This window comes from Lytechinus variegatus, chromosome 1 (genome assembly GCF_018143015.1).
Source record: "Lytechinus variegatus isolate NC3 chromosome 1, Lvar_3.0, whole genome shotgun sequence".
NCBI classification, from domain to species: Eukaryota; Metazoa; Echinodermata; class Echinoidea; order Temnopleuroida; family Toxopneustidae; genus Lytechinus; species Lytechinus variegatus.
This window is the reverse complement of record NC_054740.1, coordinates 72,288,608-72,306,792: the sequence shown is the minus strand read 5'-3', so window position 1 is coordinate 72,306,792 and position 18,185 is coordinate 72,288,608. Positions and strand designations below refer to the sequence as shown.

General features: G+C 36.9%; 1 protein-coding gene across 4 annotated transcripts in view; it reads left to right on the top strand.

The window, feature by feature from the left end:
- The window catches only part of LOC121422112 (chromatin modification-related protein YNG2-like), a 48,413-nt gene that overhangs the window by 26,992 nt on the left and 3,236 nt on the right, over window positions 1-18,185 (top strand). The window contains exons 4-9 of one of the 4 annotated variants that reach the window (XM_041616947.1): window positions 9,076-9,541; window positions 9,800-9,892; window positions 10,754-10,924; window positions 12,321-12,557; window positions 13,404-13,551; window positions 14,228-14,297. In XM_041616947.1, coding sequence (XP_041472881.1) covers window positions 9,076-9,541; window positions 9,800-9,892; window positions 10,754-10,924; window positions 12,321-12,557; window positions 13,404-13,471 — 1,035 coding nt within the window. In that variant the 3' untranslated portion in view covers window positions 13,472-13,551; window positions 14,228-14,297. Of the gene's footprint in view, window positions 1-9,075; window positions 9,542-9,799; window positions 9,893-10,753; window positions 10,925-12,320; window positions 12,558-13,403; window positions 13,552-14,227; window positions 14,298-16,613; window positions 16,770-18,185 lie in introns of those variants that run through there. The other 3 variants (XM_041616957.1, XM_041616963.1, XM_041616971.1) reach the window with 3 other exon arrangements.

Sequence of the window (18,185 nt, the reverse complement as noted above, 5' to 3'; positions counted from 1 at the left end):
GGCATCACCAATTTTTTCAAAGGGTAGATAGCTCTGGGGAACCTTGATTTAAGCAAAATCCGTTTCTGAAACAGTTGTGAAAAACACGTCTGTTCATGGGCATACGGATTGTGAAACTCACCCTCACCTTTCAAAGAAATGAATGCGCTGAAGATGGAGGAAGCGCATATATACATATATATGTGATCAATCTTGGCGATGTACGTGTACGGGTCTCCTTCATAATTATATTTGAGATCAGTAGTATATATATAGGCCTATATATATATATATATATATATATATATATATATATATATATTGTACCCGAACCGACTCTTTATCCTGACGAGCTGGTTTGTTTCGGCTGCAATATACAACCAGTTGGTGTAAAGTCCGTCTTTTTCACCTCCGACTCTTTCCTCATTAATTTAAATTATATCTCATGAATTTCAACATCTCCGTCATTCCGTATCGTCTTTATCTTAATCATTCCAGTAACTCCGTAATTTCAATGTTTCGATATCTCAAAACACTTTCAGTACTTTCAGTATCCTTGCTCATCTCAGTATTCTCAGTATCTCGGTAAATTCAGTATTTTCCGTATCTCAGTAAAGTCAGTATTTTCCGTATCTCAGTAAAGTCAGTATTTTCCGTATTTCATTAGAGTCAGTATTTTCCGTACTCTCACTTCTTCCAGTCTGTACTTCTGCTTTTCCGGCCGACCAAATTGAACAGAATTTCATTCTGAATCCTATTACTGTACTACCAAGCATATCGCCTGGCTTATAATCGAGCATGGAGCTCGATTACGCTAAACGCTTTCAGGAGAGAGATTGTCAATCTCTAAAATTTAATCATCTTTTAAAACTAGTTAAAGTCATAAAATACATCTTTTTAACAACAGCTATGGTAATTTTCATTACTATTTATACCCGAACAGTGAAAAACAATTAAAGGTACATATCTAATATAATCACACAGTTGTAAACATCGTTATTTCTCAGCAAATAGTGCCTATATACATTTTAAAGAAAATACGTACATAATCGATTACAAGCGATTACTGAATATCCCTATGCAACTGTATACATGGATTGAAAATTATTCTACGCTCATCATTTTTCCTAAACCATGCCATTCATTATTTTTCAGTATTTTCATTTAACATAATCGATAATAACGTCTGAACATAATTTTTGTTCACAAAATGCAAATGTTTTAGTTCCACTTGGGAATATGAAAAAACGAGATCCTCGGAGGCTTCGCTCTTTTACTTCTCAACTTTTTAACCCCAAAATGTATGCGTATATCGCCCTGCTCAAATTTCATGTGGAGAACTATCAGAACAAGAAATATGCTTTAGTGTTATTACAACATTAGTGTTATTGTGCATATTGTGCATAATTGATTTGCATATTTATTAAATTTTCTTAGACTATTATACTTTCGGACACTGTATTAACATCGCACAAAGGAAGAAAAAAAACGTTACCCGCTCACTTTGAAAATGGGGATATTTTATAATATGGTTTTCGTAAAATGTTCGTAAGTTAGACGATTACTAACATTATGTATATTAGGCTCTGATTATTTTAACTGTTGTGAAAGATTCATTTAATGAGTTCCAGTGCCCCCATTTTCTGTAATGCTGTACTGTACTGGACATATTCCAGTGTTTGATCATATATATTTTTTCATTCAACCTGAAACTCAATTTACTTGATGTACTTGTTCTTTTAAAAACTTTTGTTTTAGATAACCATTTGGGTCTTTTGATGTCATCAAAATTTCGTAATACCTTTGACAATGTTACCTGTTACACCTTGTTTTGTGTGTACATTATGTCCAAAATCACTAATTATGTTCAGATAAAACTTATAATTATAATGATAATATAGGGTGTTTATATTGCGCACATATCCACCTTGTTAGGTGCTCAAGGCGCTCCTATATTACCCGGCTAAGCTTGGCGTTCATATAGCGCACACAGCTTTAGGTCTCACCTGCGAAGCAGAGTGAGACTATAGGCGCCGCTTTTCCGACGACGGCGGCAGCGGCGTCAACATCAAATCTTAACCTGAGGTTAAGTTTTTGAAATGACATCATAACTTAGAAAGTATATGGACCTAGTTCATGAAACTTGGCCATAAGGTTAATCAAGTATTACTGAACATCCTATTAGAGTTTCATGTCACATGACCAAGGTCAAAGGTCATTTAGGGTCAATGAACTTTGGCCGAATTGGGGATATCTGTTGAATTCCCATCATAACTTTGAAAGTTTATTGGTCTAGTTCATTAAACGTGGACATTAGAGTAATCAAGTATCACTGAACATCCTGTGCGCGTTTCAGGTCACATGACCAAGGTCAAAGGTCAATGAACTTTGGCCGAATTGGGTGTATCTGTTGAATTACCATCATAACTTTGAAAGTTTGTGGATCTGATTCATGAAACTTGTACATAAGAGTAATCAAGTATCACTGAACATCCTGGTCGAGTTTCAGGTCACATGATCAAGGTCAAAGGTCATGTAAGGTCAATGAACTTTGGCCATGTTGGGGTTTTTTGTTGAATAACCATATCTCTGTAAGTTTATTGGTCTAGTTCATAAAAAGTGGACATAAGAGTAACCATGTATCACTGAACATCTTGTGCGAGTTAGAGTAGTATTCAAAGTCAGCACTACTGCTATATTGAACCGCGTGATGCAGGTGAGACGGCCAGAGGCATTCCACTTGTTAAAGAATTACTTCCTACCGGTACCCATTTACCTCACCTGGGTTGAGTGCATGTGGATCAGTTTCTTGCTGAAGGAAATTACGCCATGGCTGGGATTCGAACCCACAACCCTTAGTCCAAATACTAATCCACTGTGCCACAACGCTTATATTAAGCAGTTAAGTCATCATGTTACCACGTTCCGGGGGGGGGTAAGGGAGTGGAGGAGATATGATTCATGGTTGTTTGATTATTATTTCTGCATACATTCATTTCTTTCTTTGTGTGTCTGTGTGAGTATATTGTATTTCTGTGATTTGCAATCACTTTATGATCATTGCAAATTTGGTAATTGACTTCAATTTGTTATATTTGAGAAACAGAATTTCAAAAGTTATTTTATTTTTGAAAGTGGAACTAATGTCTTCTTACTGTCAAAGATAGAAACAAACGCACTATGAATTCAGGAAAAGTGGCATATACACACAAAAGTCCAACAGAAGTCATTAAGGATAACAAGAAAAATTAATGTCAACCAGATATAATAATTCATAATGTAATTTTCATTGTCGTTTTATGAACAGGTAATTAGCTCCCTTCGAGGTTTCGGTGTTTCAACATCTGTTGCTACCGCAAGACGAGAAGCGGACAAGCAGATGAAAGAAGCCGATGATATAATAAATTCATGGAAAACATCAATTGAGGTTGGTAACCAGGCACTAAAACACGCTTTCATATAATAAAGTAACATATAGGCCTCTGATGACACGAGGAAACGGCACATAATATATACAAAAACAGACATTTCGTAGGTAGATAAGAAAAGCGGTTCAAAGATGCTTCGTTGCCATTTCTCAAAACTGGTTGTCTGTAATAATGTTTCACTTTTCAGAGGGAAAATATAGCCACATCTGACATGTCTGACGAAAGAACCACAACAACAACCTCGGCGACCAACGACTCTCACGCAAATATCTCTGATGACGCCTTACGTGAGTGCATGATACCTATCCTCCAATTAGCCGCCTAAGAGTAATGCGGATAATTCAATAAAAATTGCGTTCATAAAGTGTGTTCACAGGGGTTTACAGTGCACTTTACTGACTCCCTTCCTCAGCATGGAAAGGGCTTCACCAATATTTTGCAAACTAAAAAGTGCTTTGATAGAATACTGAAAAGTCCGCACCCCGTCCTCCAATTAGCCGCCTAAGAGTAATGCGGATAATTCAATAAAAATTGCGTTCATAAACTCCGAAAATAATCCGCACTATTTTTACGAGCGCCCTTCCTGAAAAAGGAGGATAATCGTCATGGCAACCGCACACACCCCTCCGATGCGGTTGCGTTGGATAAGGGTGACCTTGTGACCGCTCAATGGCAATTATCTGCATTACTTTCGAAATGCGTTCATAAAAATAAAGTCAAAATATGGTCCCGATGCTGCTATTATGCGGATAATTGCATCATCAAAATAATGCGGATAACGTTGGTCTTCCTCCGACTTTACGACCAAATTATGCTGCTATTAGCCGCATAATTGGGTTTATGATGTTTGACCTGTATTTATTATTATTGATACTTACCTTTTTTTTCTATGTATATCTAGTTTACTTATTGAACTTATGATTAGATATGATGTCCTTTCAGATTCTGTCTGTGTCTGACCTTTCTATTTCTCTCTTTCTGTCTTTCTCCCTCCTCTCTCTATCTCCTTGTTACTCTTTCCCACTCTCTCGTCTATTATGATTGCCATCATGTCATTTTTTTTCCACATAATTCTTATATTTGTAATCTGCAATTTATTGTTTACTTGTGGGTCTTTCTTGTTCTCCTCCTTTATTACTTTTTTCCCTCTTTATCTTTTGCTACACCCCCTCTCTATTCTCACCTTTTCACATGCTCACTCTTGCCATTCTTGCTCCCCTTTCTTGCTCCTCACTTTTTTTTTTTTTTGGATATATATACACAAATGAAATCTGTCTTATTACATGCAACTCCTCATTCTATTTCTTTTTATATTATTATTGCATTTTATACATAATGTTTCTTCTTTAATGGTCACTGCATGTTATGTATTTATTTATTTTTTTGTTATGTATTTAAAAAAATGTAAACTCACATTGTTAGTCCTCGGACTTTTTGATGAGTATTTTTTAATAAAACCGAATTGAATTTGAATTTGAATGAAAGGGGTAATAATCATTATCCAAAGTCATACATAGGAAAAGAAGATTATAAACCCTTCAAAATTTCTTTATGTTCACAGACCCTGGATTCGGGTATGTTTCAGACAACGCTCAGTGGACTGAGCAGAAGACTCATATGTCCAGCGAGGAACAGAGTTCAATGACAGTTGTGGCGAATTCATATGCAGTCAAGAATAGAGTACCATTTCGAGATCTCGACAACATAGATATTTGCAAAGCATGTGACCTGCCCATTATGACGTATTTACCCAGCCAGGAGGATTTCGATGAGCTCAGAAAGAGAATGTGCATTTTGGTTGAGAGGATCCTCAAGTACAACCTTGATATGTTTACCGAAGAGTCTACGGAAATGCATATTCCTCATGCATATTCTCAAGAAAGCTCGCAAAAAAGCGAATACGTAAGTTTTTTGGTAATTAATTGATTCTTTAAAGAAATGGAAAATACTAAAATGCCAAAAAAAAAAAATATTGTCCGAAATGGAGGATTCCAAACAATTTGTTTGCCCAATAAATAATGTAACCAGGAAGATGGCAGGTTGGATAGTTGGACAGACAAATTATTATAGGGAATTTTGCTTCTAAGATGTACAAACATTGTCAAGTGCCCTTCATGCCCTTTGTCGAAATTTAGTGAATCAATATCCTACTCATACTACTACATGTAATAATTTCCAATACGTGTACACTTTGGTTTGGATTCTTATTTATTTTGTAACAGGTCCTTTTGATTCTCAACTGGCCGGGTAATTTTCCAATAGATCTTCTGGGTTTTTTGTATTGTTCTTTTTTTAAGTGTAAAACTTAACATATTACTAATTTTTTCGCTTGCAGGTGAATCTCGGCATTATAGAGGAAAATCCGAACACAACGAGCGGTATGGTCAAAATCATGACAAAGCTCGCCAAATACATCCCAGAAGGGTTCCATATTCCCTTCCATGGGGACCAAAGGACTGTGGAGGTGGCAACTACATCCAAAATTGCTGCATCGACGGTTCCGACCCCCCGAAATAGGCTACGGGAATTTATACCAGTTCCCCAGGATTTCCACTTCCGTTCTATTGTGATTCGGGTATGGCTTATTATTTTTTTAAACTAATTTATCATGTATGACTATAAACTGAAAATTCAAAATGTATATGTTCATGTTACAGGTATAAAAACAATCCCACACATATACACTAGGGTGCCGTCTTACAGAGAGTTGCGATTGATCCCATCAACCACGCAACTATATGCAACGTCATCATGTGAAATGCATGTTTGTGATATTTTCTAGAAATCATAGGCGGATCCGGGGGGGCGAGGGGCCTGGCCTCCCCCTATTGGCGGAGCAAAAAAAAGAAAAAAGAGGGAAACAAAGAAAAAAAAGAAAAGGAAGGGAAAAAAGAGGAGGAAAAAAGGGGAAACATAAGAGGCGGAAGACGAGTGAATAAAATAAGATGAGAGGAAAACGTACTTAAAAAAATCTTTCATGTCGGGATATAAAATTTTCGCTCGCGCTTCTTGCTTGCATTTTCTTTTAGGTTCTCAATATGGAGCTTGAGATATAAAATTTTGAAGTCAATAAACAAAATATATTTTAGCTCGGAAATTGAACTTTCTTTATTTTGTTTGATTAACAAATTGCTTTTTAAAAGTGCTCTGCAATCACATAAATGTATGTTTTATGGTCTGAATATTAACATTTTCTGTTTGCGCTGAGTGCTCGCAAAATTTGATTTTTTTTTCCTGTATTCCATAAAGTTATCAAAATACCCCTATTCAGGTCAAATTGTCAAAACGTATCAGCTGGCGCTGCACGATCGCATTTGATTGGTGAGTTATCTCGATATTAATTCTAAAACAAACTACTTAAAAACTTCAAATTTTTAGGTTTACATCTCGAATTTTCAGCTCGCGCTTCGCCCTCGCATCAATAATTTAGTTATACACTTATCATTTTCCACTCCTCAGGTAAAAATATCAAAATTTTCAGCTCGCGCTATTTGATAGTTGAAATATGTAACGTCTTTATGGCTAACAAGCTGCTGTTAACAGATCCTTGTTTATCAGATCAAAACGTATATAAAAAATTTCTGCTTCGCGCTCGCACTTTTTAAATAAGGCTTATTTATATATATATATATATATATAAATATAGAGAGAGAGAGGGAGAGAGGGGGGGGAGAGGGAGACTAACAAAACCAAAATTAACTTCGAGCGGCCGATCAGGGAAAATGGAAAATGTGGCTGAACAAAAATCCCCCCCCCCCCATTGGCGAAGGCTGGATCCGCCCCTGGAAATGATGTATATACTTTTATCATGACAATTCAAAGTGCTACATGGATGGATTTCCATTTAGTTGAATTTGTAATACGGGACCCAGGCCTGTACATGCGGGATGGGGTGATTAGATTTCCCTCATTCAGTTTTGTTCCCACAAGAAAACGCTGTCAAGTACAAAATCGAGGCAAAAATTTAACACCCCCAAACTAAAGGGGAAAAAATCAATCACTTAACCCTATCTAGGCCGGGGTATTTTGGGAGTTCCTATGGCCGGGGGGCCTCCCAGGCCCCCCTAAGATCTCAGCCGTCGACCGCGCACTCGCGCTGAAAATTGGCACATGGGTTGCCAGGGACATAATCTACAAGATCGTATAGTAATTTATTTCATGCGAATTGTTATTAAGTGATTGTGCTAATTTATGCGTAATTAGTATGCGAAATCATACTTTTTCCTCTAACTCCCTAAATAAAGCTCCAAATGTACTAATTTTTTATATAGAAACTCTTTGTGGTGTCTTTAGCAAGTGTACATGAAAAAAATTGTGATATCAAATCGTTTTCTTATGTATTATATTGTTTTTTGCAAATTCTTATGTATTTCTTTGTTTTTTGACCTTTTGTTTTTCATTGTTTTTTTCAATGAAATTTGTTGGGGACTCTTCTGTGATCATAAAAAGCATAAAATGAATACATTTAGACAAGCAAAACTAAAAATAATCATACATTTATGAATTTTGGTTGAAAACACAATTTGCATTGACTTTGTACACGAAATCACGTTTTTGAGCAATTTTCGGTCTGACATGCACTTACATAATGTTGTGTAATTTCGGAACCACATACCCGGGTGACGCAAAATTGGTCTCAAAAGTTGCGCAAGACTTTAAAGTAAAAAGTCAGCGAGCGGCGCGGTCAAAAAATTTCGCACGGCGAAAATATCGCGCGATTCGTTGAGGTGGGGCCTCCGAGGCCCCCCCCCCCCGGCTAGATAGGGTTAATTCAAAGTAGGTATTTTGTTGAGGAAACAAAATAAACGAATTCAGTTACCACTGAAAACATGTAAATCACTCTTACTTTTAAATAAACTTTTAAAGGGGATGTAACACTAGACTTGCCGTTTTAGGCCTTGTCCACACATTTCTCATAACCACGCACTCACATAGTCACATCCCTTCCTCCTTTTTTTCTTATCTCTCTGTTTCTCCAATGACAACAGGATATCATGGCTGAATTGTTCACTCCAACAAAACATAATGAAGAAGGAAGCCTGAAGCACTTAAAGGAATACTTCAAGCACAAGAACGTCAACGTCCAGCATAAATCATACCGATGATTTCCTCCTGGTGCGTATGCCATCTGACCTTTCAAAATAACGAATTCATCCAACCGGAAAGGACCAGGGGCCATGCTACTCCCTATCCCCGCTTCGCACGATATTTCCGAAACGCAAAGTGTATTGTTTTTTCGGAAGTCTCGCGCAACTTTTGAGACTTATCATGTTTACACGTGCTTCGGCTTTTGGTTCACAACTGAGCCAAAAGTCAATGCAAAAGCCGGTGTAAACACGGTATTAGTTCGCGACAGACGCTACGTGACTTTTTCCGAGACAATATGCCATACCGTAAATGATTCATGTTTCATACTTTCCGTATAAAGTCTATTGCAGATTAAGGGTGATTATTGTTCTGATTGGTCTGCTTAATGAATTAAGGGTTTGATTTCGTTGTTAAATGGTCTGTAATAATAATTCATTAACAATAAATCGAGGAAAAATCTGATAATTTTTTTGGGGGTCATCTTGCATAAATACGACAATCAATACTATGATCTTGTCTGTCATTGAGAGGGGAAAATGCACATATTGTTGAGGTATATTTTCTTTCTCATTTTATGTAGTTCATCACATGTGCTTTTGTTGTGGGATTTGCACTGCAAATCATTAAAGACATGCCAACTGCTACAACTCAAGACATCGCTGGACAGTTCACTTCTTCAAGTACAACTCGAGACATCGCTGCCCCGTCGACTTCTTCAAGTACAACCCAAGACATCGCTGGACCGTCCACTTCTTCAAGTACAACTCGAGACATCGCTACCCCGTCGACTGCTTCAAGTATAACTCGAGACATCGCTGGACCGTCCACTTCTTCAAGTATAACTCGAGACATCGCTGGACCATCCACTTCTTCAAGTACAACTCAAGACATCGCTGCCCCGTCGACTTCTTCAAACCCATGCCTGTCTGCGGTAGCAGAGGAAGTGGTGCGTCAGATTTGGCATCAGATCCCCATGAATAGAGTGGCTGATGTCGTGAACGCGACCGCAGAGGGCCGTGATGACCAACTGTGCTTCTGCAAGGAAGGTACTGAAGATTACTGTTAATTACTGATAATCGTTATACCCGAACGTAACTTTTTCCAGTTTTATGTCAACCATTTTCATTGCGGAATATCGAGTAATGGCACCATCATACCACCCCCTCGAAATTATAGTTTGCCTGAGGTAGGACTGATTCAAGACGAGGATACCCAAATAGCTTATCAATTTCATCCCTTTATTCATCCTTTTCTTTTCTATTCTTCCCATTCTTCCTTGCCCTCTTTTTGCTGGGCTTTCACAGATATCGAGGATGCCCAAATGGTGGAGTGTTCCAACTTTGATTGCGAGAACGGGAAATGGTTCCATGCAGAATGTGTGATGAACCCAAGCATAGGTACGAATAGAAATGGGAAACAAAGGGGGGGGGCGGTTGTAAGCATGTCTTATCGCTCTTAGAGGGTTAGTAATATCAATTATAATCGAGTGGACATATTGCGAATGCCTAGTTATTGAAAGCATTTCTTTTACTTATCGGATTTGAATAAGGTATTTTCCAGAAAGTGGTAGTTAATTTTAGCTTTTTAACACCTCGTATTAATAATGTTTTTATTTTTATTCATAATAGATGTTTGAGCACTTACCAATTACTATTTCTATATTACAAATGTACCGACTATAAGATTGTCCCAAATTTTCCAGACCATTTTGTGTTTGATATATTTCATATATATGCCCAAAATAATCGAATGGTAAACCTATTCAAAACATATTTTTTAGTTTTACACCACAACCGTGTTTACACTTAATCGGCATTTGGTTTAGAACCAAAACTGAAAAGCCGATGCAGAACCGGCTTTTGGTTAGCGTTTACACGTTGTTACAGCTCGCGGTTCAGAACCGCGAGCCGATTCAAATGCCAAATACCAAGTGTAAACACGGTAAAAAGCATGCATCAGCATTGGACATGTTTTAGAGAACACATTACACCTGTCTTATTGGCTGGAAGTTGGATGGAGCTTGCGATCCAGTCATATGAGGATTCGACATGTCAAATCCTTCAGATTTTCCTTGCGACTAGTCTCTGACCGGTCTGCGACTCGAAGCTGACAAGAGCTGTGACGTCACCTTTCCCCTCACCCAGTCGCAATCCAGGGCGGCGACCAGTCGGGTCGTAAGGTGTGCGGTGGCCTTAATTTGATATTCTACAAGACATGATTATAATTTTCTCTCAATATCTATTATGTACATTTTTCAGATGAGACTGAGTGGTACTGCACTCCTGAATGCGGGAGATCAGATAATGGGCTCTACTGCGTCTGCAGAAGGAAAAACGGATCTCTCACTTGGCAGTGTGGAAACCAAGAATGCGAACGTGGTCTAAAGTTCCTTCATAGATGTGTGAGATCAACACTGCCTTTGACACAAGGTATTTTGGGTGTTATAAAAGGAGATATATCTTATAACTAGCGTACGGACCAAGAAAAAAAAGAGAAAGGGAAAGAAAAAAGAAAAGTATAAGGGTAAAATTTGTTATCATTTTCTAGATCTATATGTCAAAATCTATTACAGAGTGAGATAAGGTCAAAATGTTTGCTCAATCGCTTGGCTTGCTCGCTACTTATCAATTTTACGGATACGCCATACCGCCCCCCCCAAAAAAAAAATAATTCACCGTTTCATATTCAAAGAAATTGAAAGTCAAAAGCCTGATTTCCAGTGATGCCGAACTATTATTTTTTTTTTTATAGATTCAATTTGTACATCTCACAAACGATTGATAACTGATAATCATTTTGAAGATATATAGCTTCTGTTGGTAAGGGTTTTGTATTTCTTTTTGTATGCCTTCAACTCATTAGTTGAATTTAGCCCGGTATAACAAGGGACTTTGGAAGATAAATGCATTTGTTTAATTGTTATTCCACTTCCATGCTTCTAAAGTGGAATTCTACCAAAAGAAAAACATAATAAATACATTTATTCCTAAATAAAAATTTCTGTTGTCCCGCAATTTTAATTGAAATATTTATTCAAGCATGCATTTTTTATGTCATGCCATTCAAATGCTAGGTGTTTTATCATATTAAGTTGTCATTTTACCTTTGAATTAGATCATTTTGTAACGAATTGTCTGGGATTGACTAAAACTAGACAGAAAAGTCGAGGGAAAACGAAAAAAAAAATAACGAAGGTGTTTGCACATTTTTCGCTGTGTCTTTTTCAAAATCTTAGACTTTATTACTATAGAGAAGTGAGTAAATAGGTATGCATATCCAGTTGTGGTATGTCCGCACAGGTTGTGTGTCCGGACGATCAATTTTAAAAAGTCATTTTGAAAAATTTACTAGCGAAGTTTCAACAATTTTTAGGAAATATTCTAGAGAACAAAATACAAGATTACTACAAATATTGAATTCATAAGTGTCCGGAATATGGATTTGGTATTAGTTTTCACATCAGTGGCAGGAGGGCGGTAGAAAATGTTAAATGGGCAAGGGAATTCTTTTATCAAGCCTTCCATCTGGTTACAATAAATAAAAAGGCCTAATTCATACACCGGAAAGTTCAGAGCCCTGAGAAGCTGGAATGCTTAAGCACCCCCCCCAAAAAAAAATCCTTTGGGTTGCTGCGTGTATTATACTCCATAGACAACACCCCCAGATATTTTGAAAGTTTTAAAAAATGAAAATGCAGGCAAAATGACCTCCATTTTGTAGAAGGCAGTATTTATTTACTTATTTCCTTTATGTTTTTTTTTTGGCTTTTCAAATTCCTCGAGCCGAAGTGACCTCGATTTTAAAACTTTTACATTTCTTATTTAGCCAATTGGTACTGTTCTGAAGAATGCTCAAAAGTGGCAGGAGAGAATAAAATAACCGATGGACTCCTGGAGTACTTCAAAAGGTGCACTTGGCAGTGTCTATACAGCGAGAGCATTCGAGATGCAGAGAGGGAGGCCGACGGTGTGGCACTCATGCGGTATTGGAGGATATCAATGCCCGAATTCTACCGACGAGGGCACAACAAATACGTTGCTGTTGGCCATCGCATGCTATCAGGTATAAACATAATTTGCAATGTGGATTATTATTGATGCGTGGACCTTCTAACAGTATAGGTCCATCATAGACTCTTTAGTGTCTTTCTTTGAAACACATACAATTGCTGAAATAGACATCACTTATCTCGAGAGAGATGGTTAGGATGAATGCCTACGATATTCCCCTGCTGAGCACGATTTTGACCGATGGTCGCTGGATACAGGATCAAGAGATATGCTCGTGGAAATAGTGCTTTCACTTTTGACAACGGAACTTCCAGGAACTTTTGGGAGCTTTATAAAATATCATGTAATTTTTATAAATTTTATTCAGTCTTCCATAAGCATGATAAGTTATAATTCTCATTTCTCTTCTGTACACACACAAAAGGAAATTAAATAAGGCCCAGTGCTGTAGTTAATCAAAAAAAATCTTTAGGGGGTGAAACATGACGTAACGTGCAAAGTATATAAAGAGATCGAATAATTTGTGATAGATTTTCGGGAATAATATCATTTTCTGAACATTGTAATATTCAGGAAATTATATCATTCCCGGAAATGATAACTTCTTGCATGGAATTTCTTGTTTCCTGGAATGATCTTGGAAATAGCAAAACTTTCTGGAATTTCTTGGATTTTTAGAAGAGTGGCAGCACTGGCTGGAGATCACGATTTTTGCATTATTGTCTGAATCATTATGAGAACAGTTCATCACCAATCTAAATTTCTAGTTTGGCTTTCATATCCGATTATTTTGACTAGTACTAGTATTTTAAATTGTTCATTCTCATACCACATGGAAATTATCGCATACATTCGTAATTTCGGAAATTGTTAAAGAAAATGTGTGTATCACAACCAGATCATCAGCTCACCTGTAAAGCTTGGATGAGTAGCAGCCAGATCATCACCTCACCTGCAAAGCTTTGATGTGTATCAACTAGATCATCAGCTTAGCTCACCTGCAAAACTTGGATGCATATCAACTAGATAGATCAGGACAAGTCAAGGTAAGCAAAAATTAATAATGTAAAAAAAAACACATTTGTTGTATATGTTCCATGAAAGCTGCATTCACATAGGCATCAATAAAAAAATGAGTTGAACTAATCAATACCAAATGTAATGATATGTTCCAATATAATTTTACATGACTTTGTCCCAGTTGTGGCTCTGTCTTTCCATCCAACTTGAATAGCTAGTGTGACATGCCGCTATAAAGGAAATGCTACTAGCCTTTACATTGCTGAAATTTTAAAGAAATATACTCTTTACTGTCAGGGTAAGGTGTAATGTTGGCATGTAATGTGATGCTATTAAATTATGGTCTTTACTTTGTCGATCTCTTATGTTGGCATTCCCATGGGAAAATCAGATCAAGTAAATTTGCTGTGAATGTCATAACCTTTTTTTTTCAGTTGGATGACATTTTTCAAATGTAAATTGAGAAATTAGTTTTAGTCTGGTATTGTGCAGTATCAGCATTTTGGGGGTTTTAGATTCGTTTTTTTCTTTGTTGATGTGGATCTATCCACGTATATACATGCATACATGTATCTGTATTATCCTGGGTTGGATTTAAAACAAATGTGTATTAAAGCTCACAATATGTCTTTTACACTATTTCTGCAATGAAGTCATAATTATAATATCAAACAATCTTTTCTATATTGTTTTTTTTTACAGGATGTCTCAATGGAGGGGATCAGATGAAGAATGTCAACATTAAAAGTCTAATTATGGTTTCAAATGAAAGGTGAGTTTTCTTTGAATTCTTTTGGAGAATAAACTACATGTAAATCAAAATATTAACCAAGGTTACTTTTTGAAATATTATAACTTTGAATGTAGAACGATGTGTTTCATAAACCTTGGTCAAAAGGGTAATCAGCTATCACTGATCAGCTTGCATGAATTGCAGATCACATGATCAAGGTCAAAAGTCATTTTGGGTCAGTGAACTTTGACCAAGTTATGGAATGTACATGTATGCTATTAATAAATAACCAAGGTCAAGATTTTTGAAATCTTTATGATTTAAATGCAGGTGAGACTGGCAGATTTATTCTTTCTACTTGTGAATTTTAAAGGTGATTTTTAAATCATTCTTGAGTATTATGGAAACATGGATATAATGATTGATAGTTATCAGAATTTAGATGATGATAATTTCAGGTAACTGGGTCAAGGTCAAGGGTCATTTCAGATCAAAATTATAAGAATAATTATTTTTAAATATGATGTGTAAGCTCGCATTCAATTAAATTTATATGAGATGGTTATCACAAATGATATAAAAACGCTTTACAAGTTTCTAAATGTTTGCTAAATTGATAATCAGTTTACTTTTACTGACTAAAAGCAATCGATATCATGTTATTCATGACTGAACTAGTGTCGCTGAAAATTTCCTTCTAAGAAAGAACAATAAATATCAGCAAAAGTTGAAAAACAAACAGAAATGAAATTTTTAAAACAATGAAATGCATAAGAAAAAATAAATCTTTGTAGCTGTGTTTAGTAAATAAGAGCATTTTTGTCTCACCTGCATAGCAGAGTGAGACTATAGGCGCCGCTTTTCCGACAGCGACGGCGGCGGCGTCAACATCAAATCTTAACCTGAGGTTAAGTTTTTGAAATGACTTCATAACTTAGAAAGTATATGGACCTAGTTCATGAAACTTGGCCATAAGGTTAATCAAGTATTACTGAACATCCTATTACAGTTTCATGTCACATGACCAAGGTCAAAGGTCATTTAGGGTCAATGAACTTAGACCATGTTGGGGGAATCAACATCAAAATCTTAACCTGAGGTTAAGTTTTTGAAATGTCATCATAACTTAGAAAATATATGGACCTAGTTCATTAAACTTGGACATAAGGTCAATCATGTATCACCAAACATCCTGCATGAGTTTCATGTCACATGACCAAGGTCAAAGGTCATTTAGGGTCAATGAACTTTGGCCGATTTGGGGGTATCTGTTGAATTACAATCAAAACTTTAAAAGTTTTGGATCTGATTCATGAAACTTGGACATAATAGTAATCAAGTATCACTGAACATCCTGTGCAAGTTTCAGAAATGACTTGTCAGACGTTTTATCCGACAAGTCCTGTTTTATCTGACAATTACTATAGTAACAGTGCTTCTCAACCAATCAGAATCCAGGAAAGTTGTCAGATCTGACAACTTGTTGGACGAAAATATTGATGAAATGCCCCCCAGGTCACATTATCAAGGTCAAAGGCCATTTAGGGTCAATGAACTTGGGCCGAATTGGGGTATTTGTTGAATTACAATCATAACTTTGAAAGTATGTTGGTCTAGTTCATAAATCTTGGAAATAAGAGTAATCAAGTATCACTGAACATCCTGTGCGCATTTTAGGTCACATGACCAAGGTCAAATGTCAATGAACTTCGGCCATAATAGGGGTATCTGTTGAATTACCATCATAAATTTGAAAGTTTATTGATCTGACTTTTGAAACTTGGACATAAAAGTAATCAAGTATCATTGAATATCCTGTGCAAGTTTCAGGTCACATGATCAAGGTCAAAGGTCATGTGAGGTCAATGAATTATGGCCACATTGGGGTTATCTGTTGAATTACCATCCTATCTCTGTAAGTGTATTGGTCTAGTTCATAAAACTTGGAAATAAGAGTAACCAAGTGTCACTGAACATCTTGTGCGAGATATAGTAGTTTTCAAAGTCAGCAATGCTGCTATGTTGAATTGCGTGATGCAGGTGAGACGGCCAGAGGCATTCCACTTGTTTTATTTAAGCATAAATTTGCATAATTCATATTAGAAACTAAATTATTATCTCAGAAAAATTATCCAAACAGCCTCGTAAATTACATCGAAGTCTACCAGTGTACAAATTTTTGTAAGATCGAATACCAAGAACCCCCCCCCCTGAGATGGGTCAAAATAACCATCTCCAATAGAGATCAAACACCTGATCTTATGTGCATTTTGAGCATGATTCAACAATCACTCTTGAGTCAATTCTATTTTTCAAATTGATAACTGAGAACTAAATTTTAATATTTCTCCGCAGTAAGCATACAATGTTATTCACAAAAGCAAAACCCTACAAGGTTCATCTGGCCAAAGTGGCCCAACTGGATGGAGCAAGATAAGGAAGTCATCATGATGGAGGAGTAATTCTGGTCAAAGGTCAAGAAAGTGTCCAGAAATATGCCACCAGAATCAGTGGAAAGTTGAGCAGTGTTTATGATTATGCTAATGTTTTAAATAGCAGCGCATTTTGAAAATAATTTTATTTAACTATGCATGATTTGTCTGTGCAACATCAGAGATTATAAAACAGGTTCAAGGATGTAGCCAATGGGGGAACTATTTTTCTGGTACCATGTAAAGAATGGGATGCCATCTGAAATAGGTGTACTTTCAAAGAAAAATCTATTGGAAGGATTTTTATGCGCTTGCTATATAAGTTTGCATGCTAGATTTAAATTATGATATACAAACAATATAATCAAGCTGAGGGAAGTTGATAGGCATTGGCGATCGGTATCTTCTCGGCTTCTTCACGAGGTACGTTGAGGAGCTCAGCGAAGGCAGACGTCTTGACCAAAACATTTTCATCTTCTCCATGATCAATACCATAAAGTAGCAAATTCATCTTTCGCATATGGATTTCCTGCGAGATTAACTTTTCCTCAAAGTCATTTACTAATTTCTTGTAATCAGCAGCAACATTTTGTAAGGTGACAAATTACCATGGTACTTACTCATGCCGAGTTGTTTGATGACAGGTACTTCAAGATCAGCAACAAGTTGCTTGGTGGCTGCCAGATCAGCCTTAAAGGTAGATATCTCACGTAGTACTAGGTCAGGCTTCTTGTTGATTTCTCTGTATGATTCGGCGTTCGATTTCTGTACCGCTGCTTCAATTATAGCCGCTAGTTTAGGGTCGGTCCTGTGTGTGGAGGCAACTGTGTGTGGCCGAGTCCCAGTTGCTATGTTGAGTCTCCTATTGTCGGAATGAGGTGTGGCACCACTTGCCACTGGTTTCTGACCAGTGTTCTTCACCTTGTTAGACGGGGTTGGCTTGGGCACTGGAGTAGCTAGACCTCCATATGAATCCTCTTGAGATGTAATCGGCATTTTTAATGGAGATTGGTGACAGAATTCTCCCTTTTTGACTCTCGAATGTAAGTGATAGTCCATCATAAACTGCTAAGTATAGTACACCTCAGAAAATAACACAAATAGTCAATATGCAGGTGTGTAGTTTGAAGGGTTTTCTTGACATCAGATTCACAATGTTGTACAAAGCACACAGCGCAAGCACCTTGTGCTTGTGACATATTGTAAATAGCCTCAAGTGCACTGCATCACCACAACACACTTACATCTGCATTATTTGTATTATAGCAGGCAAACAATGATTTTCTTGTTTTTTTTATTTTCAGGGGCTATTCTCACAACCTTTGGCTGAAATAGATCCTAATATTGTAGTGAATGGGGAGTTTTCTGGGTTCTATCAAGTATTTTGGAGGTGATTATCACCGCAAGACAGAGGAGACCATGCCGAAGGGAGAGCTGCTAGTGGTAATAATGCAGATGATGTTGCTGGCTGGTCTTGTGGCTTTTCCCTCGCACG